The 25,531-nt window shown below is 45.1% G+C and overlaps 1 protein-coding gene across 6 annotated transcripts in view; it reads right to left on the minus strand.

Moving 5' to 3' along the window:
- The window catches only part of NEK6 (NIMA related kinase 6), a 90,722-nt gene that overhangs the window by 44,318 nt on the left and 20,873 nt on the right, over positions 1 to 25,531 (minus strand). For 3 of the 6 annotated variants that reach the window (XM_035112724.3, XM_088665081.1, XM_088665083.1), the window contains exons 2-4: positions 17,262 to 17,383; positions 10,346 to 10,486; positions 6,346 to 6,408 (exon numbers count right to left, since the gene is read on the minus strand). In XM_035112724.3, the coding sequence (XP_034968615.1) occupies positions 6,346 to 6,408; positions 10,346 to 10,486; positions 17,262 to 17,354 (297 nt within the window). In that variant the 5' untranslated portion in view covers positions 17,355 to 17,383. Of the gene's footprint in view, positions 1 to 6,345; positions 6,409 to 10,345; positions 10,487 to 17,261; positions 17,387 to 25,531 lie in introns of all 6 variants that reach the window. The other 3 variants (XM_088665084.1, XM_088665082.1, XM_035112725.3) reach the window with 2 other exon arrangements.

Genomic DNA, 25,531 nt, shown 5'->3' on the forward strand with positions numbered 1-25,531 from the left:
GGACGGCAGAGGATGAGATGGTTGGACAGTGTTCTCGAAGCTACCAACATGCTCCAAGACTTTGGCCACCTCAGGAGAAGAGAAGACTCCCTGGAAAAGACCCTGATGTTGGGAAAATTGGAGGGCACAAGGAGAAGGGGACGACAGAGGACGAGATGGTTGGACAGTGTTCTCGAAGCTACCAAGATGCTCCAATACTTTGGCCACTTCAGGAGAAGAGAAGACTCCCTGGAAAATACCCTGATGTTGGGAAAGATGGAGGGCACAAGGAGAAGGGGACGAGAGAGGACGAGATGGTTGGACAGTGTTCTCGAAGCTACCAAGATGCTCCAATTCTTTGGCCACCGCATGAGAAGAGAAGACTCCCCTGATGTTGGGAAGATCGAGGGCACAAGGAGAAGGGGACGACAGAGGACAGAGATGGTTGGACAATGTTCTCGACGCTACCAAACTGCAGGAGGCAGTGGAAGACAGGAGTGCCTGGCGTGCTCTGGTCCATGGGGTGACGAAGAGTCGGACACGACTAAACGACTAAACAACAACAAGACATTGAACTGCTTTGGAAATATATGCAGGGAAAGTAGAGTGTAAATCAAGCATCCCCAAACTTCGGCCCTCCAGATGTTTTGGACTACAATTCCCATCATCCCTGACCACTGGTCCTGTTAGCTATGGATCCTGGGAGTTGTAGGCCAAAACATCTGGAGGGCCGCAGTTTGGGGATGCCTGGTGTAAATTGTCGCTTAGTCGTGAGAAGAGTGTGAATTACTAAACTCAAAATAAGACACCCATTGCTCTTGCTCTTTGCATAGTTCAAAAATCATCATTCTGCAATGCCTTGAAGTGTCAGGTTTCAACGTTACTCCCACTTTGTGCAGTGCAACCTTGGCCAAACAAGGACAATGTTGGGGAATGGCAGGTGAAGCCAGAGAAGGACTCTGAAGGTGAGGGGAGTCTGAAGGGGGACTGTGAGGCTCCATTTAACAGACTGAGCCACAGCAACGCCTGGCCGGGCCAGCTAGTAGTCTAAAAGCATGCATTGAAGGACCAGGTGCGCAGCCTGGGAGTCATTTTGGACTCACAGGTGTCCATGGAGGCACAGATTAATTCTGTGTCCAGGGCGGCTGTCTTCCAGCTCCATCTGGTACGCAGGCTGAGACCCTACCTGCCCGCAGACTGTCTCGCCAGAGTGGTGCATGCTCTGGTTATCTCCCGCTTGGACTACTGCAATGCGCTCTACGTGGGGCTACCTTTGAAGGTGACCCGGAAACTGCAATTAATCCAGAATGCGGCAGCTAGACTGGTGACTGGGAGCAGCCGCCGAGACCACATAACACCGGTCCTGAAAGACCTACATTGGCTCCCAGTACATTTCCGAGCACAATTCAAAGTATTGGTGCTGACCTTGAAAGCCCTAAACGGCCTCGGTCCAGTATACCTGAAGGAGCATCTCCACCCCCATTGTTCAGCCCGGACACTGAAATCCAGCACCGAGGGCCTTCTGGCGGTTCCCTCACTGCGAGAAGCAAAGCTACCTGGAACCAGGCAGAGGGTCTTTTCGGTAGTGGCGGCCGCCCTGTGGAACGCCCTCCCGTCGAAGGTCAAGGAGATAAACAACTAACTGACATTTAGAAAACACCTAAAGGCAGCCCTGTTTAGGGAAGTTTTTAATCTGTGATATTTTAATGTATTTTGGTATTTGTTGGAAGCTGCCCAGAGCGGCGGGGGAAACCCAGCCAGATGGGCAGGGTATAAATAATAAATAATAATAATAATAATGCATGCAAAAGACTTGCTCAGACGCCTTTAACCATACACAGGGAAGCAAAAAAGAAAGTGCTAATTCTCCCAGTATATCATCTTTCCTCGTTTCTGTCTACACAGCCCAGCTAATATAGCATTCACAACTTAACATCTGGTAAGCTTGGCACAGGGAGATCTCCAGTTGCCTCTGGAAATCTTATACAGCAGGGTTGATAATTGACCATCTCAATTCCCCTGTCATTCTGAGGGTTTTGATTGCCCTTCTCCTTGATTCTAACCTATGTGGACACAATGTATATCAGGCATCCCCAAACTGCAGCCCGGGACAGGGTGGGAGGAGTCAAAGGGATGTGCCTTTGTAAATAGAACATATGTAAAACAGGGGGACCCTGAAGGTGAGGGGAGTCTGAAGGGGGACTCTGAGACTCCATTTAACAGACTGAGCCACAGCAATGCGTGGCCGGGCCAGCTAGTAGTCTATAAGCATTAGGGTGGGTCATAAAAAAACTTTTCCGAAAATGTTTCCTCCCTTGATCTTATCTTAGGTGTATGGTACCGGTATAAACATAGTCAAATTTCAGATTTGGGACAAATCGCTTAATATTTAGACCCAGATTGAAATTTTGCCTCACTACGAGTGATAAAAAACATAGGAATTTGACTCCTTTAATTCTCAGTATGTTAAATTGTGAACTAATAAACATAAATGTTAGGTTTTATGTGGAGCAATAATAGTTGCATACTATTAATTTCTGCAATATTTATTTATTTAAGAGAAAGCATGTTGATAATTTGCATGAGAAACCAATGGTTTTGAAAAATATGATATGGAACAATTAAGCAAACTGTGTACTCAACAAGTAAACATAAACAATCAAACGCCACTCATATTATGTGTTCCGTCAAAACATCACCTTAGACTTAATTACTTGGCATAAATTGTACTAAATGCTTACATTTTGTGTACAGTGGTACCTCGGTTTATGAACACAATTGGTTCCAGAAGTCTGTTCATAAACTGAAGCATTCATAAACTGAAGCAAACTTTCCCATTGAAAGTAATGGAAAGTGAATTAATCCGTTCCAGATGGGTCCACGGCATTCGTAAACCGAAAATTCGTAAACCGAGCTGTTCATAAACCGAGGTTCCACTGTAATTAATAAGATTATGTCTTATGCAATATATACATTGCACATGTCCACCATATTATATCACGCTAAAAATATGGTTTTATGCATGACACTAAACGTCTATTTTGGCGCAAAGACCTTCTTTGTCTCTTGTTTTGGGAATTTGTTGTTCTGATGGTAGCATCACGTCTTTTCTCTCCAATAACACATCATATTGATCATTCGTAGTGAGGCAAAATTTCAATCTGTAGAAGCAGGGTCTAAATATTAAGCGATTTGTCACAAATTTGAAATTTAACTATGTTTATACCATACGCCTGAGATAAGATCAAGGGAGGAAACATTTCGGGGGGGGATTTTTATGACCCACCCTTCACTGACGCTCCATTTAACAGACTGAGCCGCAGCAATGCGTGGCTGAGCCAGCTAGTCATCTATAAGCATGCCTAGTGCATGAAGAAGACTTGCTCGGACGCCATTAACCATACACAGAGAAGCAGAGAAGAAAGTGCTAATTCTCCCAGCGTATCACCATTCCTCATTGTCGTCTTCACAGCCCAGCTAATATAGCGTTCACAACTTAACATCTGGCAAGCTTGGCACAGGGAGATCTGCATTCGCCTCTGGACATCTCAGACAGCAGGGGTGATAATTGACCATCTCAAATCCCCCTGTCACTCTGAGGGTTTTGATGTCACTTCTCCTTGATTCTAACCTATGTGGACGTAATGCTCTGAATATATCTAGCACCATATGGGAGACTCTTCCCCTGCACCTTCACGCGAGCCGTATTTTGTGTAGAGCATTACAACACCAAAAGGCATTCTTGATTATCTTCACTTGGGTTGGTTTGGCATTCGTTGCTCTTTCCTCACGACGCGTTTACCAGCTCAGGCGGAACAGCTGTGATGTAATCTCATCTTACGGCGAATCTAGCAGTGAAGCTGCGTGGAATCCAAATACTGGTTTAGAGCAGGCATCCCCAAACTTTGGCCCTCCAGATGTTTTGGACTGCAATGCCCACAATCCCTGACCACTGGTCATGTCAGCTAGGGATCATGGGTGTTGTAGGCCAAAACATCTGGATGGCCACAGTTTGGGGGTGCCTGGTTTAGAGCCAAAACAGAGAGTCATGCCTTTGAAAGGTTAGATTGGGAATATAGTTTAAAAGTGAATTGATTTTGGAAAAAGGTGAAAATATGGAGGCTTATAGAGGGGGAAAAAATTAGGCACGGGAAGAAAAATTGGAGTTTGATTTTTTAATGATTTAGATATTTGGTAAAAATGATAATAGTCAAGTTTTAAAATAGTATAAGGTATAAAGGTAATTATTTTATAGATTAAAGAAACTGTTGAAGAGGATAAAAAAGGGACGAAAACCGGGGAAGGGGGGAGGTCGGGGAAGCCCACAAAATATGGTTTGTTAATTATGAGTGGAAAAAAGATTATTCTTGTTTTGTTTTTGTTTTTTTCCTTTTTTGTCTTTTTTTCCCTTTTTTTTTCATTTTGGTATGAGAATAGATGGTTGGATGGATGCCTTCCTGCGTACTGCCCTGATTTCCTGGAGCTCTCTCGTGGCAGGGGGGGGGGGCTTTGGGGGCAGGGGAGGGGGAGGAGGACAGAAACCCAACCATAAAATGGACCACCTCTGACTGCTCACCTGCGTGGGATGCTTCTGTGGCAGGGGAGGACCCATGGAGGGGGTGGGAAGAAGGTGGAAAGGTGTTCATGTATGTACCATTTTTTGTAATTTGTAAAATCAATAAAAATTATGTTAAAAAACAACAACAGAGAGTCATGCCTTCTTCCAAGGAAATAAAAGTCGGGAAGAAGCACATCTCCTCAAATCTACAGTGGTACCCCGCTTTAAGTACAGTGGAACCTTGGTTTATGAACACCTCGGTTTACGAATTTTCGGTTGACGAACGCCGCGGACCCATCTGGAATGGATTAATGCACTTTCCGTTACTTTCAATGGGCAAGTTCGCTTCAGTTTATGAACGCTTCAGTTTATGAACAGACGGAACCAATTACACCCATGCTTCGGGTTAAGTATGCTTCAGGTTGAGTACTCCGCGGACCGGTCTAGAACAGATTAATCCACTTTCCATTACTTTCAATGGGAAAGTTCGCTTCAGTTTATGAACGCTTCAGTTTATGAACAGACTTCCAGAAACAATTGTGTTCATAAACCGAGATACCGCTGTATACAATTGGTTCCGGAAGTCTGTACTTAACCTGAAGCGTACTTAACCTGAAGCGAATGTTCCCATTGAAAGTAGAATAATAGAATCGTAGAGTTGGAAGAGACCACAAGGGCCATCCAGTCCAACCCCCTGCCAAGCAGGAAACACCATCAAAGCATTCTTGACATATGCCTGTCAAGTCTTAAAGACCTCCAAAGAAGGAGACTCCACCACACTCCTTGGCAGCAAATTCCACTGCCAAACAGCTCTTACTGTCAGGAAGTTCTTCCTAATGTTTAGGTGGAATCTTCTTTCTTGTAGCTGGAATCCATTGCTCCGTGTCTGCTTCTCTGGAGCAGCAGAAAACAACCTTTCTCCCTCCTCTATATGACACCGGTCCTGAAAGACCTCTTCTCCAGGCTAATCATACCCAGCTCCCTAAGCCGTTCCTCATAAGGCATTGTTTCCAGGCCTTTGACCATTTTGGTTGCCCTCCTCTGGACACGTTCCAGCTTGTCAGTCTCCTTCTTGAACTGTGGTGCCCAGAACTGGACACAGTACTCCAGGTGAGGTCTGATCAGAGCAGAATACAGTGGTACTATTACTTCCCTTGATCTAGGTTCGGGCATCCCCAAACTGTGGCCCTCCAGATGTTTTGGCCTACAACTCCCATTATTCCTAGCTAACAGGACCAGTGGTCAGGGAAGATGGGAATTGTAGTCCAAAACATCTGGAGGGCCAAAGTTTGGGGATGTCTGACCTAGATGCTATACTCCTATTGATGCAGCCCAGAATTGCATTGGCTTTTTAAGCTGCTGCATCACACTGTTGACTCATGTCAAGTTGGTGGTCTACCAAGACTCCTAGATCCTTTTCACATGTCCTGTTCTCAAGCCAGGTGTCACCCATCAATTTTTTTTTGCCCAAGTGGAGTACTTTACATTTCTCCTTGTGCAAATTCATCTTGTTTGCTTTGGCCCAGTTGTCTAATCTGTTCAGGTCATTTTGAAGTGTGATCCTGTCCTCTGGGGTATTAGCCACCCCTCCCCATTTGGTGTCATCTGCAAACTTGTTCAGGATGCCCTCAAGCCCATCATCCAAATAATTGATAAAGATGTTGATAAAGATGTTGAATAAGACTAGGCCCAAGACAGAACCCTGTGGCACCCCACTAGTCATTTGTCTCCAGGATGAGGAGCCATTGATGAGCACTTTAATCTTCTCCATTCCCAGATAAGCATCAAAGGTCCGGTGAAATTCTTACCTTCAAAAGGTCTATTTCTTTAATGCAATCTTGTCTAGCCTTGGCATCCATCATTTCAAATATCTTCAGAAGGAAAGAGAGTTACATGTTGAAAGTTAAGCAAAAAATATGGACGTTCCCACATGTTTAAGATTCTAGATCTACAGTCCCATGATCCCTGACCACTGGCCCTGTTAGCTAGGGATCCTGGGAGTTGTAGTTTAAAAACAGCTGGAGAGCCAAGGTTGCCTATGCCTGTTTTGGAACTACAACTCCCATGATCCCTAGCTGACAGGGCCAGTGGTCAGGGATCATGGGAGTTGTAGCTCCAAAACATCTGGAGCAGGTATAGGCAGCCTTGGCTACTTCCAAAAGTGGAGTGAGTTCATTTTACAGGTGAAAGTCGGAAAACTAGAATACAGTGGTACCTCTACTTACGAATTTAATGCGTTCCAAACGCACATTTGTACGTCGAAAAAATTTGTAAGTCAAATCCCATAGGAATGCATTGGGAGAAAAAATTCATAAGTCAAAGCAACCCTATCTAAAAATTCGTAAGTAGAAAAAATCCTATCTAAACCACATCCAAGATGGCGGCGGAACTCCATTCGTAAGTAGAAACATTCGTAAGTTGAGTTATCCTTAGGTAGAGGTACCACTGTATCGTTGAAAAGTGCATTTATTTCAGCAATGCAACTTAAAAGGTGAAACCAATCTATGAGATAGATGCATGACACGCAAAGCAAGATATGTCAAGCCTTGATTGGTTGTCATTGTAATTATTTGTCGTTAGGCAGGTCAATTATAAATGAAATGTAATTCAATAAATGTCATAGTGATGTTTATTTTTGTTTATTTTTGTATTATTGTAACTATTTGTTTTATTACGGCGGAATTTCCAAAAGAAAGCATTTGTCAAAATTAAAAGAAAAATTATATTATTTTTTAAAAATTAAAATAAAAAATTATATTATAAAAAATAAGAAGCTGCATTACTGAAATCAATGCACTTTTCCGTGATATTCTAATTTTCTGAGTTTCACCAGTAAACCTGCTTTGTTTTATTACTGTGGAATTTCCAAAAGAAAGCATTTGTCAAAATTAAAAGGGAAATAAAAAAATAAGAAGTTGCATTACTGAAATAAATGCACTTTTTGACGATATTATTATTATTTTCCGAGTTTCACCTGTATATATATATATATATATATATATATATGTGTGTGTGTGTGTGTGTGTGTAAATGTAAATGTAAATGTGCCATGTCCGTTAGTATCCATGTTTAACCAAAACCGCTTGACCGATTGCGCTCAAATTTTGACACACTGCATGCCAATGAGAGCAAGCCCATGCCATTTTCAAAGACCGGTGTCACACCTGTGCCAGGTAGAACCCCCCAAACCCCGTGTTTCAAAACACACGATTCAGATGAAAATGCATGCTGGGGAAAGAAGCATGTTGCAAACCAGCGCCCTCTAGCGCCGGCTACACTGGTACTGCACCTAAAAACCTTCCCTCTTAACAGCATACCAGCTCCCGTTTACCTACTAGGCTGAAGCCTTTACAGACTAGGCCGCATGGAGGTACTGACTCGCCTGGGTGGGGGTTAGGGGGAGGAGGGAACGGGATAGGTCAGGACATGGTGGGACCAGTCACAGGGATGAACCGAGGGGAAGAGGGGGCGTGATACGCCATGGGTCAGGACAGGGTGGGGGCAATCACAGGGATAAGCCGGGAGTGGGGGGAGGAGGGGGCGGGATGGGTCATGGGTCAGGACAGGGTGGGGGGAATCACAGGGATAAGCCAGGTGGGGGGGAGGGGGTGGGATACGTCATGGATTGGCACAGGGTGGGGGGAGTCACAGGGATGTGCCTGCATAAACAGAACACACGTAAAACAGGGGGACTCTGAAGGTGAGGGGAGTCTGAAGGGAGACTCCGAGTTTCCATTTAACAGACTGTGCCACAGCAATGCGTGGCAGGGCCAGCTAGCCATCCCTAAATTATATTATCTCCTGGGCAACCATGACCTTTCTGCGGCTTCATAGTTTCTCGGGGTTCTTAAGAATTAAAAAGACCTACAAACAAAGCGGAAACTGTAGCACCAGCATTTAGCACATAAATACAACTGGAGAAAGTATTATTAAGTTTGTTGTTTTCTCATCAATTTGTTGACCTTAATAAACACAAACAAGCAAACAAACCACACAGACCAAAGTAATTACATTCTACTGTATAAATAAATGGGTTTCTTAAGAAAAGTGCCAGGGAAATGAGTACAAATAATGATCTAAGAGACGACTCTACACATGGATATCACCAAATGGGCAGCATCGAAATCAGATTGATTATATTCTCTGCAGCCAAAGATGGAGAAGCTCTATACAGTCAGCAAAAACAAGACCTGGAGCTGACTGTAACTCAGATCATCAGCTTCTTATAGCAAAATTCCAGCTTAAACTGAAGAAAGTAGGAAAAACCACTGGGCCAGTAAGATACAATCTAAATCAAATCCCTTATGAATACACAGTGGAAGTGAGGAACAGGTTTAAGGATTTAGATTTGGTGGACAGAGTGCCTGAAGAACTATGGATGGAGGCTCGTAACATTATACAGGAGGCAGCAACGAAAACCATCCCAAGGAAAAGGAAATGCAAAAAAGCAAAATGGCTGTCCAACGAGGCCTTACAAATAGCGGAGGAGAGGAGGCAAGCAAAATGCAAGGGAGATAGGGAAAGATACAGGAAATTGAATGCAGATTTCCAAAAAATAGCAAGGAGAGACAAGAGGGTCTTCTTAAATGAGCAATGCAAAGAAATAGAGGAAAACAATAGAACGGGGGAAACCAGAGATCTGTTCAAGAAAATTGGAGATATGAAAGGAACATTTCGTACAAAGATTACCATAATAAAGGACAAAAGTGGTAAAGACCTAACAGAAGCAGAAGACATAAAGAAGAGGTGGCAAGAATACACAGAGGAATTATACCAGAAAGATATGGAGGTGTCGTACACCCCAGGTAGTGTGGTTACTGACCTTGAGCCAGACATCTTGGAGAGTGAAGTCAAATGGGCCTTAGAAAGCACTGCTAATAACAAGGCCAGTGGAAGTGATGATATTCCAGCTGAACTATTTAAAATTTTAAAAGATGATGCTGTTAAGGTGCTACACCCAATATGCCAGCAAGTTTGGAAAACTCAGCAATGGCCAGAGGATTGGAGAAGATCAGTCTACATCCCAAATCCAAAGAAGGGCAGTGCCAAAGAATGCTCCAACTACCGCACAATTGCGCTCATTTCACATGCTAGCAAGGTTATGCTCAAAATTCTACAAGGCAGGCTTAGGCAGTATGTGGACCGAGAACTCCCAGAAGTGCAAGCTGGATTTCGAAAGGGCAGAGGAACCAGAGACCAAATAGCAAACATGCGCTGGATTATGGAGAAAGCTAGAGAGTTTCAGAAAAACGTCTACTTCTGCTTCATTGACTATGCAAAAGCCTTTGACTGTGTCGACCACAGCAAACTATGGCAAGTTCTTAAAGAAATGGGAGTGCCTGATCACCTCATCTGTCTCCTGAGAAATCTCTATGTGGGACAAGAAGCTACAGTTAGAACTGGATATGGAACAACTGATTGGTTCAAAATTGGGAAAGGAGTACGAAAAGGTTGTATATTGTCTCCCTGCTTATTTAACTTATATGCAGAATTCATCATGCGAAAGGCTGGACTAGATGAATCCCAAACCGGAATAAGGTTGCCGGAAGAAATATCAACAACCTCAGATATGCAGATGACACAATCTTGATGGCTGAAAGTGAGGAAGAATTAAAGAACCTTTTAATGAGGGTGAAAGAGGAGAGCGCAAAATATGGTCTAAAGGTCAACATCAAAAAAACCAAGATCATGGCGGTCTGATCCATCCATGTAAAAACAGTAACAAGGAACCAAGAGGTACACTACCAGCCCATTTGTGCCACTAAGAGGCACCTTCATCCAATCTTACCTGGGCATTTCGATTCTCACCTGTACTTTCTTTAATGCCACTGGCTTCCTGTCCAGGAGGAGAGTAGCCTTGTAGACTTCACTGAATTGTCCTCGTCCAATTTTCTTCTCTATCTGAAAGTCTGCCAAGGTGCAGCGATATGGGTATGAAGTCTGATGCCTCTGTTTAAGGAGGAGAAAAAGACGATAGTGGGTTAAATGAAGACATAAATTCATAGAATCATAGAATCACAGAGTTGGAAGAGACCAAGAGGGCCATCCAGTCCAACCCCCTGCCAAGCAGGAAACACCACCAAAGCATTCCTGACAGATGGCTGTCAAGCCTCCGCTGAAAGACCTCCAAAGAAGGAGACTCCACCACACTCCTTGCCAGTAAATTCCACTGCCGAACAGCTCTTACTGTCAGGAAAGTTCTTCCGAATGTTTAGGACTCCCTGGAAAAGATCCTGATGTTGGGGAAAATGGAGGGCACAAGGAGAAGGGGACGACAGAGGATGAGATGGTTGGACAGGGTTCTCGAAGCCACCAACATGAGTCTGACCAAACTGCGGGAGGCAGTGGAAGGCAGGGGAGCCTGGTGTGCTCTGGTCCATGGGATCACGAAGAGTCGGACACGACTATCTTCCATAGGACATCCCTTCAGGTATTTGAAGATGGCTATTGTATCTCCTCAGCCCTGAGTCCTAACTGGAAGGCCAGATCCTGAAGCTGAGGCTCCAATACTTTGGCCACCTCATGAGAAGAGAAGACTCCCTGGAAAAGACCCTGATGTTGGGAAAGATGGAGGGCACAAGGAGAAGGGGACAACGGAGGATGAGATAGTTGGACAGTGTTCTCAAAGCTACCAACATGCTCCAAGCCTTAGGCCACCTAATGAGAAGAGAAGACTCCCTGGGAAAGACCCTGATGTTGGGAAAGATGGAGGGCATAAGGAGAAGGGGATGACAGAGGACGAGGTGGTTGGATAGTGTTCTCAAAGCCACCAACATGAGTCTGGCCAAACTGGGGGAGGTAGTGGAAGACAGGAGTGCCAGGCGTGCGCTGGTCCAGGGGGTCACGAAGAGTCGGACACGACTAAACAACAACAATGATAACATTCTCGTGCACATCAGTACAGTAAAAGAATTTCTCTACTGCCTTCTTCACCTGAAAAAACAAAACACTGCAGCAGAGCAGCAGAGCAGTTTCCCGCAGACAAGTTCGAACCTCTTGCTATATGGCTCAGCCACAGAAGTCCTTAACAGAAGCCTTTAAAATGACCTTAACAGATTAGAAAACTGGGCCAAAGCATACAAGATTAATTTTAACAAGGAGAAATGCAAAGTACTACACTTGGGCAAAAAAAAATATGAAAGGCACAAATACAGGATGGGAGACACCTGGCTTGAGAGCAGTACATGTGGAAAGTGTTGGTAGTGTTGGTAGTGTTGGTAGTGTTTTTACATGAGTAGAATGTCTCTTTTTATTTAAAATGCATCTCTGGGTTATTTGTGGGGCATAGGAATTCGCTCATATATTTTTTTCAAAATATAGTCCGCCCCCCCCCCCCAAGGTCTGAGGGACAGTGGACCGGCCCCCTGCTGAAAAAGTTTGCTGACCCCTGATCTAGATCAAGGGAAGTAATAGTACCAGTGTATTCCGCTCTAGTCAGACTTCACCGGGAGTACTGTGTCCAGTTCTGGGCACCACAGTTCAAGGAGGAGACTGACAAGCTGGAACTTGTCCAGAGGAGGGCAACCAAAATGGTCAAAGGCCTGGAAACAATGCCTTATGAGGAACGACTTAGGGAGCTGGGTATGTTTAGCCTGGAGAAGAGAAGGTTAAGGGGTGATATGATAGCCATGTTCAAATATATCAAAGGGTGTCATATAGAGGAGGGAGAAAGGTTGTTTTCTGCTGCTCCAGAGAAGCGGACACAGAGCAATGGATTCAAGCTACAAGAAAGAAAATTCCACCTCAACATTAGAAAGAACTTCCTGACAGTAAGAGCTGTTCGGCAGTGGAATTTGCTGCCAAGGAGTGTGGTGGAGTCTCCTTCTTTGGAGGTCTTTAAGCAGAGGCTTGACAGGCATATGTCAATAATGCTTTGATAGTGTCTCCTGCTTGGCAGGGGGTTGGACTGGATGGCCCTTGTGGTCTCTTCCAACTCTATTATTCTATGATTGAACTAGCTGACCCGGCCACGCGTTGCTGTCAGCCGTATGTGAAGAATGCTTTGATGGTGTTTCCTGCTTGGCAGGGGGTTGGACTGGATGGCCCTTGTGGTTTCTTCCAACTCTAGGATTCTGAGATTCTAACTCAGCTCCCCCAGCGCCATTAACGCTGGGTAAGGACTGGACGCCTCGGCTGATACACTCTGGCAACCGCCAAGGCTAGAGCTGCAAATTTGCATATGCAATGACCTAGATCTGCATTTCCTATCACAACCTATCAGACCTAATTAAAGCAACGGACCCAAAGCGAGGATGTAAAATGATAGCAGGAACAAAAGGAGCCTAGCCAGGTCAGACCAAAACATGCCAAAACTTCCGTATTTATTAGAGCAAGCCGTGTTCAGACAGTTATTAGTAAAATATTATGTCCGCAGCAGACACGCTCACAGTCTAAATGGTGGTTGTGAGGGATAAAAAGGACGAAAAATACTGGGCCGCCAAATCAACCCACTGCTACAGCACAGAATGTTTTACAGTAGTAGTAGTAATAATAATAATAATAATAATAATAATAATAATAATAATAATAATAATTTATTTATTATTTGTACCCCGCCCATCCGGCTGGGTTTCCCCAGCCACTCTGGGCGGCTTCCAACCAAATATTAAAAACAGTACAGCATCAAACATTAAAAACTTCCCTTAACAGGGCCGCCTTCAATTGTCTTCTAAAAGCAAAATAGTTGCTTATTGCCTTGACATCTGCTGGGAGGGCGTTCCACAGGGCAGGCGCCACCACCGAGAAGGCCCTCTGTCTGGTTCCCTGTAAGCTCACTTCTCGCAATGAGGGAACCACCAGAAGGCTCTCGCTGCTGGATCTCAGTGTCCGGGCAGAATGATGGGGGTGGAGACGCTCCTTCAGGTATACTGGACCGAGGCTGTTTAGGGCTTCGAAGGTCAGCACTAACACTGAATTGTGCTTGGAAATTAACTGGGAGCCAATGCAGGTCTTTCAAGCCCGGTGTTATGTGGTCCAGGCGTCCGCTCCCAGTCACCAGTCAAGCTGCGCATTCTGGATTACTTGCAGTTTCTGGGTCACCTTCCAAGGTAGCCCCACGTAGAGCGCATTGCAGTAGTCCAAGCCGGAGATAACTAGAGCATGCACCACTCTGGCGATACAGTCTGCGGGCAGGTAGGGTCTCAGCCTGCGTACCAGATGGAGCTTTGAAAGAAAATGTCATGAAATTGATGTACGGGTCTCCGGAAAATTTTACACATCACTTGGGAAGACAAGTTGGAAGAGTTGGAAGAGACCACAAGGGCCATCCAGTCCAACCCCCTGCCAAGCAGGAAACACCATCAAAGCATTCTTGACATATGACTGTCAAGCCTCTGCTTAAACACCTTCAAAGAAGGAGACTCCACCACACTCCTTGGCAGCAAATTCCACTGTCAAACAGCTCTTACTGTCAGGAATTTCTTCCTAATGTTTAGGTGGAATCCTCTTTCTTGTAGTTTGAATCCATTGCTCCGTGTCCGCTTCTCTGGAGCAGCAGAAAACAACCTTTCTCCCTCTTCTATATGACATCCTTTTATATATTTGAACATGGCTATCATATCACCCCTTCACCTTCTCTTCTCCAGGCTAAACATACCCAGTTCCCTAAGCCGTTCCTCATAAGGCATAGTTTCCAGGCCTTTGAGCATTTTGGTTGCCCTCTTCTGGACACGTTCCAGCTGGTCAGTATCCTTCTTGAATTGTGGTGCCCAGAACTGGATACAGTACTCCAGGTGACTAGAGCAGTACTACTCTGAGCAAAGCAGAATACAGTGGTACTATTACTTCCCTTGATCTAGCTATACTCCTATTGATGCAGCCCAGAATTGCATTGGCTTTTTGAGCTGCTGCATCACACTGTTGACTCATGTCAAGTTTGTGGTCTACCAAGACTCCTAGATCCTTTTCACATGTACTGCTCTCAAGCCATCTCCAACTCCTCGAAAGATTCAATCAACGATGTATCCGAAAAATTTTACACAGCACTTGGGAAGAGAGGCAACCTAATATCAGTGTACTGGAAGAAGCAAATATCACCTGTGTTGAAGCTTCGACATCAACTTCGTTGGACTGGTCATGTTGGGCGGATGCCCAATGATCGTCTTCCAAAGCAACTACTCTATTCCGAACTTAAAAACGGAAAGCGTCATGTTGGTGGTTAACAAAATAGGTTGAAGATCTCAAGGCAGATCTTTAAAAATGTAGTGTAAACACTCTCAAATGGGAAGCACTGGATAAGTGCCAGAAACCCAGTCTGCCAAAATCTGCGTAGCTTTATCAAATCACAGATCGATCCCCATTTAACAATGCGGCAGTAAACTATTGCAATCAATATGCACAATAAGGTATTCAAGAAGCTCAGTGAATCTAGAACGAGATCAGAAATAAGTAAGAAAAATCACCGAAAAACTGGAAGAAGAAGAAGAAGAAGAAGAAGAAGAAGAAGAAGAAGAAGAAGAAGAAGAAGAAGAAGAAGAAGAAGAAGAAGAAGAAGAAGAGCTCAATGGGAAAGTTCACTTCAGGTTGAGTACGCTTCAGTTTAAGTACTCCGCGGACCCGTCTGGAATGGATTAATCCACTTTCCATTACTTTCAATGGGAAAGTTCGCTTCAGGTTAAGTACGCTTCAGGTTAAGTCCAGACTTCCGGAACCAATTGTGTACTTAAACCGAAGTACCGCTGTAAATCCATTTAACTATGTCATTACAAATTCCAACATGTCCTCTAAGAAGCCACGAACGTTTCTGCTGCTTAAGAACACTTCCTAATCTTGTTCATGGAATAATTACATGGGCTCCACCCTGCCAAATGAGACCGTAATTAACCCTAATTGCTTAAGATGTAACTTGGCTCTTTCAAGGAGATCAATTACTATTAAATGACTTAATATGACAAATTACTGCAGGAGGGGAGGGGGGAAGCGTTCCACACAGGCAATTTCAATGCAGCACTAAGCACCATGTGTTCACAATAGGGTGATGACAGGAACGCGTGGCCGGGCCAGATAGTAATGGAATAGATGACTTTTTTTACAACCTCATTTCCCTGTATCATAATTTGATGAGCTTTCATTAAAGATTACATAAAATCTGACTTTCAAAGAGATTTGATTAAAAAAACCTCATGCACAAAATGATTTAAAAAAATTTATTGATCCATTTTTGGACTATTTTTGAAGTCGCTTGAAGCAGATATAAAACTGAACCCAAGCTTTAGAAAGTCACATATATACAACATTATATAGGGTCATCAAACACACAAGGAAGCTTTTTTTAGCTGCAGTAACAACATGCCCGGCAGGGTCTGCTGGCTGAGTTTTGAGGTCCCCAAAAGGGGCTTTTACCTTGTGCAGGTGTGACATTTGTATAGGCTATGTTGCTAAGAACACTCCCCATTGTGGAATGTGGTGTTGTGTCCAAATTTGATACGAAATATATATAGAATTGTGAAAACAATTTTTTGAAATGGTCAAACGGCATACAAAAAAAATTAAAAACAGTTTGTGCGTGACCTTTTTAAATATTTCAGTGGACTATCCCTCATTTTAGTCATTAATAGGCAAAAGTTCATCCATTTGTCCTACAGGAAATAATTTTTGAGGGGGAAAAATGAAAAGTCATCAACCTAGTTCACAAGCAAGTCATTGTTTTTTCCCCTAGATCTCATAGTTGTACTCTGCTGTTGCTCTCTTAATTACTGCATTTTTCGCTCCATAAGATGCACTTTTTTCCTCCTAAAAAGTAAGAGGAAATTCTGCGTGTCTTATGGAGCGAATGCGTGGTCCCTGGAGCCGCATTTCCCCGGGGCAAAAGGCAGATCGTGCGATATATATATATATAGAGAGAGAGAGAGAGCGCTAAAGGTTAACAAGAGGGGAAGAGAGTGTTGAAAGGAACCCGCTCAGCAGCTGATTTCAAGAGATCAGGAGAGAGATAAGGGATCCAGCCTTCCCGGACCCTTCTTTGTCTAGACCTCAATTGTTGTCTGCAGAGGGAGACATGTGACTGGCTGGTTAGATTATCTGTCTTGAAACTGTAGAAATGGCTCCCTTTCCTTTCCTAAAGAAGCTGCAGAATGCAGCTCCATTTTTTTTTGAGGATCAGCTCAAAGTTGTGCAGCTTCTTTTGCAAACGGGAAAAGCCGTGTTTTTGGGGTGATCAGCTCAGAGTTGTGCATCTTTTTTGCAAAGGGGGAAAGCTCCATTTCTGAGGATGAGCTCAAAGTTGTTGAGCTTACCTTGCAAAGCACAAAGGGAAAAAAATCCTGTTTTATGGGGTTCAACTCACAGCTCTGCAGCTACTTTAGGAAAGGAAAGGGAACCATTTCTAAAGTTTCCAGACAGATAATCTAATCAGCCAGTCACATGCCGCTGGGGAAACAAACATTCAACAATGGAGGCCTGGGCAAGGGGGCGGGGCTGGGAAGGAAGCTAGCGTCCCTTATCTCCCTCCCCGATCTCTTGCAATCAGCTTCTGAGCGGCTTCCTTTCAACACCCTCTTTCCCTCTTGCTAGCCTTTAGCTCTTTATTAAAAAATAAAAAAGCACGACCTGCTTTTCGCCCGTGGGCAATTCGGCTCCAGGGACCACGCATTCGCTCAGTAAGACGCACAGACATTTCCTCTTACTTTATAGGAGGGGGAAAGTGCGTCTCATGGAGCGAGATTCTTGTTTAAGAGTTGTGAAATATTTCAAGCAGAGGACCAAGAGAAAGAAAATGGCTGCTTACTTGGGCATCATTCTGGTATTCCTGGCTTGGCACTTTGCAGAGTGGGTTGTTCTGGTCCCCCAGATGATGTGGATGACTGTGTTGTCCTTCCATAGTAACATTCCAGACTTTGCCTTTCAGCTCTGCTGAAACAAGAAGAGACCTGTGTCAAAGTAAAAGGCCCCACATGGCAGAACTCAAGTGGATTAACAGGAAGAACCCATTTATATCACATAGAATCATAGAGTAGGAAGAGACCACAAGGGCCATCCAGTCCAACCCCCTGTCAAGCAGGAAACACCATCAAAGAATTCCTGACATACGGCTGACAGCAACGCGTGGCCAGTTAAGCTAGTAGAATCATAGAATCATAGAGTTGGAAAAGACCACAAGGGCCATCCAGTCCAACCCCGTGCCAAGCAGGAAACACCATCAAAGCATTACTGAAAGATGGCCATCAAGCCTCCGCTTAAAGACCTCCAAAGAAGGAGACTCCACCACACTCCTTGGCAGCAAATCCCACTGCCAAACAGCTCTTACTGTCAGGAAGTTCTTCCTAAGGTTTAGGTGGAATCTTCTTTCTTGTAGTTTGAATCCATTGCTCCATGTCCGCTTCTCTGGATCAGCAGAAAATAACCTTTCACCCTCTTCTATATGACATCCTTTGATATCTTTGAACATGGCTATCAAATCACCCATTAACCTTCTATTCTCCAGGCTAAACATAACCAGCTAGCCTAAGCCGTTCCTCATAAGGTATCGTTTCCAGGCCTTTGACCATTTTGGTTGCCCTCCTCTGGACACGTTCCAGCTTGTCAGTATCCTTCTTGAACGGTGGTGCCCAGAAATGGACACAGTACTCCAGGTGAGGTCTGACCAGAGCAGAATACAGTGGTACTATTACTTCCCTTGATCTAGATCAGACATCCCCAAACTTCGGCCCTCCAGATGTTTCAGACTACAATTCCCATCATCCCGGAACACTGCTCCTGTTAGCTAGGGATCATGGGAGTTGTAGGCGAAAACATCTGGAGGGTTGCAGTTTGGGGATGCCTGATCTAAATGCTAAACTCCTATTGATGCAGCCCAGGATTGCATTGGCTTTTTGAGCTGCTGCATCACACTGTTGACTCATGTCAAGTTTGTGGTCTACTAAGACTCCAAGATCCTTTTCACATGTACTGCTCTCAAGCCAGGTGTCTCCCATCCTGTATTTGTGCCTTTCATTTCTCACCCAAGTCATTGATAAAGATGTTGAAGAAGACTGGGCCCAAGACAGAACCCTGTGACACCCCACTAGTCAGTTTTCTCCAGGATGAGGAGGAGCCATGGATGAGCACCCTATGGGTTCGGTCAGCCAGCCAGTTACAAATCCACTGAATGGTAGCATTGTCTAGCCCGCATTTTACCAGCTTCTTTACAAGAATATCATGGGGCACCTTGGCAAAGGCCTTGCTGAAATGAAAATAGCCTATATCAGGGGTCAGCGAACTTTTTCAGCAGGGGGCCGGCCCACTCTCCCTCAGACCTTGTGGGGGGCCGGACTATATTTTGAAAAAAAATATGAACAAATTCCTATGCCCCACAAATAACTCAGAGATGCATTTTAAATAAAAGGACACATTCTACTCATGTAAAAACATCAGGCAGACCCCACAAATAACCCAGAGATGCATCTATATATATAAAAATGTAAAAATCGTGAAACTGCGTTTGACACTTTTCTCCATAACCGCTTGACCGATCATCCTGAAATTTTGACACAACGATCCAGGCCACTCCTAGAGCGTTGTTGGAAGCAAAATTCCCTCAAATCACACACCTGCACAGGTATAGACCTGCTTTTCCACCAACTCAAACAGTGCCCTCAAGTGGCGTAATACCCTCCTCCACCCCCTCCCTTCCTGTGAAATCTAAGCCACACCCACAAACCAAATGACATCATCATAAACCAAGCAACTGAAAATCCCCCAAGGCGGCCATTATCACACCACTACGCCTTTGTTTAATGTAGGCCCCTGACAGGCCCGGGGGGGGGAACCCACAACAACACACTTGGGGGCACGGCAAGGGGTTTTTACTTTACCATTTAGCACCACTAACCCCCCCCCAAAAAAACCCCACCAAAAAACCAACATTGCCAAGTGGAGGTCGGGGCCTGCCTGGGGGGGGGTGGCACAGGCCACAGCACAGCCTTTGATTTATGTAGGCCCCTGCACGGCAAAGGTTTTTTACTTTACCATTTAGCAACACTACCACACCGGTCATGGGGGGGGGCAAACTGAATAGATCATGGATCGGGACACATGGGGCCAGTCACATGGATAAGCCACAACAACACACCACACCCACCTCCGCCATGAGATCCTGTAAAACAGGAGGCCTTGGCTCCATTTTACATACTAGGCCTCAGGTCTACATCCCATTAAATACTATCCCAAATGGAGCCCTGGGTGGGAGGTGGGGGGAGGAGGAGCCCAAATAGGTCATGGGCTGACGTAGGGGCGGGGGGTAGATAACCACCCCATTTACAATTCCCTACCTTCCCCTTGCCACTTCCTAGGTTTTTTATGGAACTGAAAAACTCGGGTACTTCAGAATGCACCTTTTATTGCCAGGCACATCATCATCCCCTATCCTTAATCTAAATATATAGAAATGTTCACAATTCGTTCGCAGGGGCCAATGTATGGCGATACAGGGGGGAAGGGACAACAGACGGCTCAGACAAAAGTAAATACTGGGAAATAGAACCCAGAAACTGACAACTCCTTCTCCAATGATGGGGGCCAATGTAGAAAGATACCGGGGGTAGGGGCCAACAATCCCCAGGAACAACAGAGGGTTCAGACAAAAGTGCATGCTGGGAAATAGAACCCAGAACCTAACAGTTCCTTTTCTAAGGGTGGGGGCCAAGGTATGGAAATACAGGGGGAGGGGCCAACACTCCCCAGGGACAACAGAGGGAAGGGTATCCTACCGAAACACAGGGATGAGCCGGGGTGGAGGGAGGAGGGGCAGGATACGTCATGGATCGTGACAGGGTGGGGGGTGTCACAGGAAAGAACCACAGCAACGTGTGGCCGGGTCAGCTAGTTTTAAATAAAAGGACACATTCTACTCATGCTGATTCCCGGATTGTCCACGGGCCAGATTTGGAAGGCGATTGGGCCGCATCTGGGCCACTCTGGGTGGCTTCCAACAGAAAAATAAAACAAAAGAATCTATTAAACATTAAAAGCCTGCCTTCGGATGTCTTCTAAAAATCTGGTAGCTGTTTTTTTCTTTGACATCTGATGGGAGGGCGTTCCACAGGGCGGGCGCCACCACCGAGAAGGCCCTCTGCCTGGTTCCCTGCAACTTGGCTTCTCGCAACGAGGGAACCGCCAGAAGGCCCTCGGCACTGGACCTCAGTGTCCGGGCAGAACAATGGGCTCTTTTCTGAAAGTGTGAAGCTTAGTCTGTCAGCAACACACACAGAGAGAGCACACATGCTCCTGGTAGGCTCATGATTTTTTGGGTGCTGCAGGGAAAACAAGGCATGGTTGCTTCCTATGAGAGATAGTCACTAGCAGCTCAGAACAGCACAGCTGCCACAAGTGCCATATATTCTGGCGTATAAGACAACAGGGTGTATAAGACGACCCAGCATATAAGACGACCCCTGACTTTTCCAGTTAAAATGTAGAGTTTGGGATATACTCGCCGTATAAGAAATACGACCCGCCGTATAAGACAACCCCCGACTTTTGAGAAGATTTTCCTGGGTTAAAAAGTAGTCTTATATGCAGGAGTACCTCGACATCAGAATGCCTTAACGTCTGAAGGTTTAGACTTACGAAGTCTGCAAACCCGGAAGTATTTTTGCCGCACATGCGCAGAAGTGCAAAATCGGGTGCCGCGCATGCGCAAAATGGACGTTCGACATCCGAAGGTTTCAACTTACGAAGAGCGCCACAGAGCGGATCGCCTTCGTAAGTCGAGGTACCACTGTACGCAGTAATTCAGTTTGGCTACTTGTTTCAAAGCACCGTTGCTTGCAAAGCTTTGGAAGGAGCAAGGATAAAATATCGGTTTGGAAAAGGGATTGGTGTCAGCTCACATGATACCAACGCTGATTCTCGCTGACACCCAAGGGTCACACTGCTCAAAAGGATCAGCTATTCTGGGATGCTGGGGAAACATGCTATAGGTAGATCAGAGCATAATTCGCGGGAGGCAAGGGGCAGACTACTTCTGGGGCTGAAAAAACTAGACTACAGGATCTTTACTTTTAAAGTAACAAGAAGAAGAAGAAGAAGAAGAAGAAGAAGAAGAAGAAGAAGAAGAAGAAGAAGAAGAAGAAGAAGAAGAAGAAGAAGAAGAAGAAGACACAAATATTTAATAATAATAATAAAACAAACAAGATGAATTTTAACAGGGAGAAATGTAAAGGACTATACTTGGGCAAAAAGAGAGAGAAAGGAACAAATACAGGATGGGGGACACCTGGCTTGAGAGCAGTGAAAAGGATCTAGGAGTCCTGGTAGGCCACAAACTTGACATGAGTCAACAGTGTGATGCAGCAGCTCAAAAAGCCAATGCAATTCTAGGCTGCATCAATAGGAGTATAGCATCTAGATCAAGGGAAGTAATAGTACCACTGTATTCTGCTCTGGTCAGACCTCCCCTGGAGTACTGTGTCCAGTTCTGGGCACCACAGTTCAAGAAGGATACTGACAAGCTGGAACGTGTCCAGGGGAGGGCAACCAAAATGGTCAAAGGCAGTGGAATTTGCTGCCAAGGAGTGTGGTGGAGTCTCCTTCTTTGGAGGTCTTTAAGCGGAGGCTTGACGGTCATCTGTCAGGAATGCTTTGATGGTGTTTCCTGCTTGGCAGGGGATTGGACTGGATGGCCCTTGTGGTCTCCTCCAACTCTATGATTCTAGGATTCTACTAGCTGACCCGGCCACGTGTTGCTGTCAGCCATTTGTCAATAATGCTTTGATGGTGTTTCCTGCTTGGCAGGGGGTTGGACTGGATGGCCCTTGTGGTCTCTTCCAACTCTATGATTCTAGGTGCACTTTAAGAGGCAAAAATGCCCCAAGGCACTTGGTAGCGAAGGAAACCTATTAAGGAAAGTAATTTCAGTAACAACAGCCTCCGCTCATAACGGATGCACCTGAGAGATGCCCAATGCGTACTCCTTTTCCAAATCAGCCTCAATAACAGCTGTGATCAGCTTAATCAGGTATAAGCACGTAGCTTTGGACGCCTAGATCACATCCACAGGCCAAATTATTCTTCCTCATGAACAAACAGCTTGAGTGGCAAGGAATTATTTCCCAAGGAGAAAGCACAGCAGCAAGAATTGTGCCCACATGTCTGTTTCCGTATGCCAACACCACCTATCCTCTTGCTGTGTACAGGTGAAATTCAGAAAATTAGAATATTGTTGAAAAGTGCATTGACTTCAGTAATGCAACTTAATAATAATAATAATAATAATAATAATAATAATAATAATTTATAATTTATACCCCGCCCATCTGGCTGGGTTCCCCCAGCCACTCTGGGCGGCTTCCAACAAAATATTAAAATACAGAAATCTATCAAACATTAAAAGCTTCCCTAAACAGGGCTGCCTTGAGATGCCTTCTAAAGGTCTGGTAGTTGTTATTCTCTTTGACCTCTGGTAGGAGGGCGTTCCACAGGGTGCCACCACCGAGAAGGCCCTCTGCCTGGTTCCCTGCAACTTGGCTTCTCGCAACAAGGGAACCGCCAAAAGGCTGTCAGTACTGGACCTCAGTGTCCAGGCAGAACGATGGAGGTGGAGACGCTCCTTCAGGTATACTGGACCGAGGCCGTTTAGGGCATCCAAGGTCAGCACCAATTGTGCTTGGAAATGTACTGGGAGCCAATGTAGATCTTTCAAGACCAGTGTTATGTGGTCCCGGCGGCCACTCCCAGTCACTAGTCTAGCTGCTGCATTCTGGATTAATTGCAGTTTCTGGGTCACCTTCAAAGGTAGCCCCACGTAAAGCGCATTGCAGTAGTTCAAGCGGGAGCTAACTAGAGCATGCACCACTCTGGCGAGACAGTCCACGGGCAGGTAGGGTCTCAGCCTGCATACCAGATAAACATTGCTATGACATTTCATTAATTACATTCCATTTATAATTGACCCACCTAATGACAAATAACGGCAATGGCAACAAAGAAAAGCTTGACAAATCTTGCTTTGCGTGTCACCCATCTATCTCATAGATTGGTATCACCTTATAAGTTGCGTTACTGAAATCAATGCACTTTTCAATATTCTAATTTTCCGAGTTTCACCTGTAGGTCCTGAAAGGTATATGTTATATACCCTGTTTCTCATATTTTAAGACATACCCATAAAATAAGCCATAGCAGGATTTTTAAGCATTCATGGAATATAAGCCATACCCCGAAAATAAGACATAGTGATAGGCGCAGCAGCAATGCCGGCCGCGGCAGGAGGAGGAGGAAAAAAATAAGACATCCCTTGAAAATAAGCCATAGTGTGTTTTTTTTGAGGAAAAAATAAATATAAGACATGTCTTATAATATGAGAAACACGAACAAAGGGCAGCTCATGGAAATTGGAGCAGAGTACTTCCACTCAGTGAGCAGTGTTCGGATCTCACTTAATACTCAAGTTTTGCAGAAATCACAAGGGTGAAAAACACTTCGATAAGGTCAATTGCAATCTGCAGTGGAACCTCGGTTTGCGAACGCAATCCGTTCCACGGAGGCGTTTATAAACGGAGGCATTAGCTCCCCGAAGGCACGTTCGTGCGCAAAGCGCCGATAGAGCGCTTCTGCGCATGCGCAATCTGCGCAGAAGCGATCTGCACATCCCACGCCGTGGAACCCGGATTTAAACACTTCTGGGTCTGCGGCATTCGTAAACGGAGGCATTCGTAAACAGACGTAGGTGTAAACCGAGGTTCCACTGTATAGGATTTGTATTTGGGACTGAGATGGAAAATATGTGCCAAAGAAGTGGAACGCCTTTTACCGAGGCCTCCATGAAAGAACCTAGTGATTCAAACTCTTTTGAAAACTAAGCACCAAAACGATTCTGCCTTCCTTTCTCTGATAATGTTCTCTCTCTTGCTGGCTCATAAAATAAATCTGTCAAGATGTGATGCAAGATAACGGATATATTTAAATGATGGCCCTGTGGCTTGTGATTACATTCTCTCCTGGCTCTCTACAGCAGTTCTACCCTGGGAGAGTTTTATTTCGGAGTGACTTTTATTGTCCATTATCTTACACCATTTATGCCACAGCCAGGATGTCTTGTAGGAAGATTCCGCCAAAGAAATATCTGTGTCGTTAGTTTTCTCGCTGCAATTTAGTCGGATCAACCTTTAAATCTCATCCATCATGCGGAAGGGGTTTTGGCAAAGCAAGCAAGGGTAATATATGCCTTCTTGTAGAATAAAATTACCAGTTAGGTTAAACAGCATTGCCTTCCCGCATCCCCTTCTGTAACACAAGCAAACAGAAAAATACACAAGCAGCCTCTGGCTTCTCACTCTCACACTTCTTCTCGGGGGAAGTACACCTGGCTTGAGAGCAGTACATGTGAAAAGGATCTAGGAGTCTTGGTAGACCACAAACTGGGAAAAGAAGCTGCACAACTTTGAACTGATGCTCAAAAAAAGGAGCTTTCCCCCTTTGCAAAAAAGCTGCACAACTGAACTGATCCACCCAAAATCGGGGCTTTCCCATTTGCAAAAGAAGCTGCAAGAAGCTGCACAACTTTGAGCTGATCCCCCCAAAAACACGGCTTTCCCCCTTTCCTCCTCTAAAAATTATGTGTGTCTTTTGGTCAGGTGCGTCTTACGGAGCGAAAAATGTGGTGCCGCGTATACAAAAGGAAGCCCCTTCCCTGAAACTTTCTTACACCACCAGCGGTTCAAAGGGACAGCTGTGTCTTTGAGAGCATGGGCGTACCCAGCAAGAGGCAGGGGAGGCAGCCCCCCCAGCAACAAAAAAAAAAATTACCGTATTTTACGGACCATAACCTGCACTTTTTCCTACCAAAAATTGAAGGGGAAAGGCACTGCGGGTAATGGAAATCGGGCTGTTTCCGCCCCCTCTGCGGTTGCAGCCAGCGACAGGAACGCGGGGAGGGCGAGAAGCAGCCTGAAATTGGGCTGTTTCCGCCCCCTCCACGGCCGCAGCCAGCGACAGGAATGTGGGGAGGGCGAGAAGCAGTCTGAGCTGGGGGGGCGGGGGGGCGGGAGCTCCATCCTTCCTTCCCCCCTCTTCCTTTCT

Source organism: Zootoca vivipara, chromosome Z2 (genome assembly GCF_965207765.1).
Source record: "Zootoca vivipara chromosome Z2, rZooViv2.hap1.1, whole genome shotgun sequence".
NCBI lineage: Eukaryota > Metazoa > Chordata > Lepidosauria > Squamata > Lacertidae > Zootoca > Zootoca vivipara.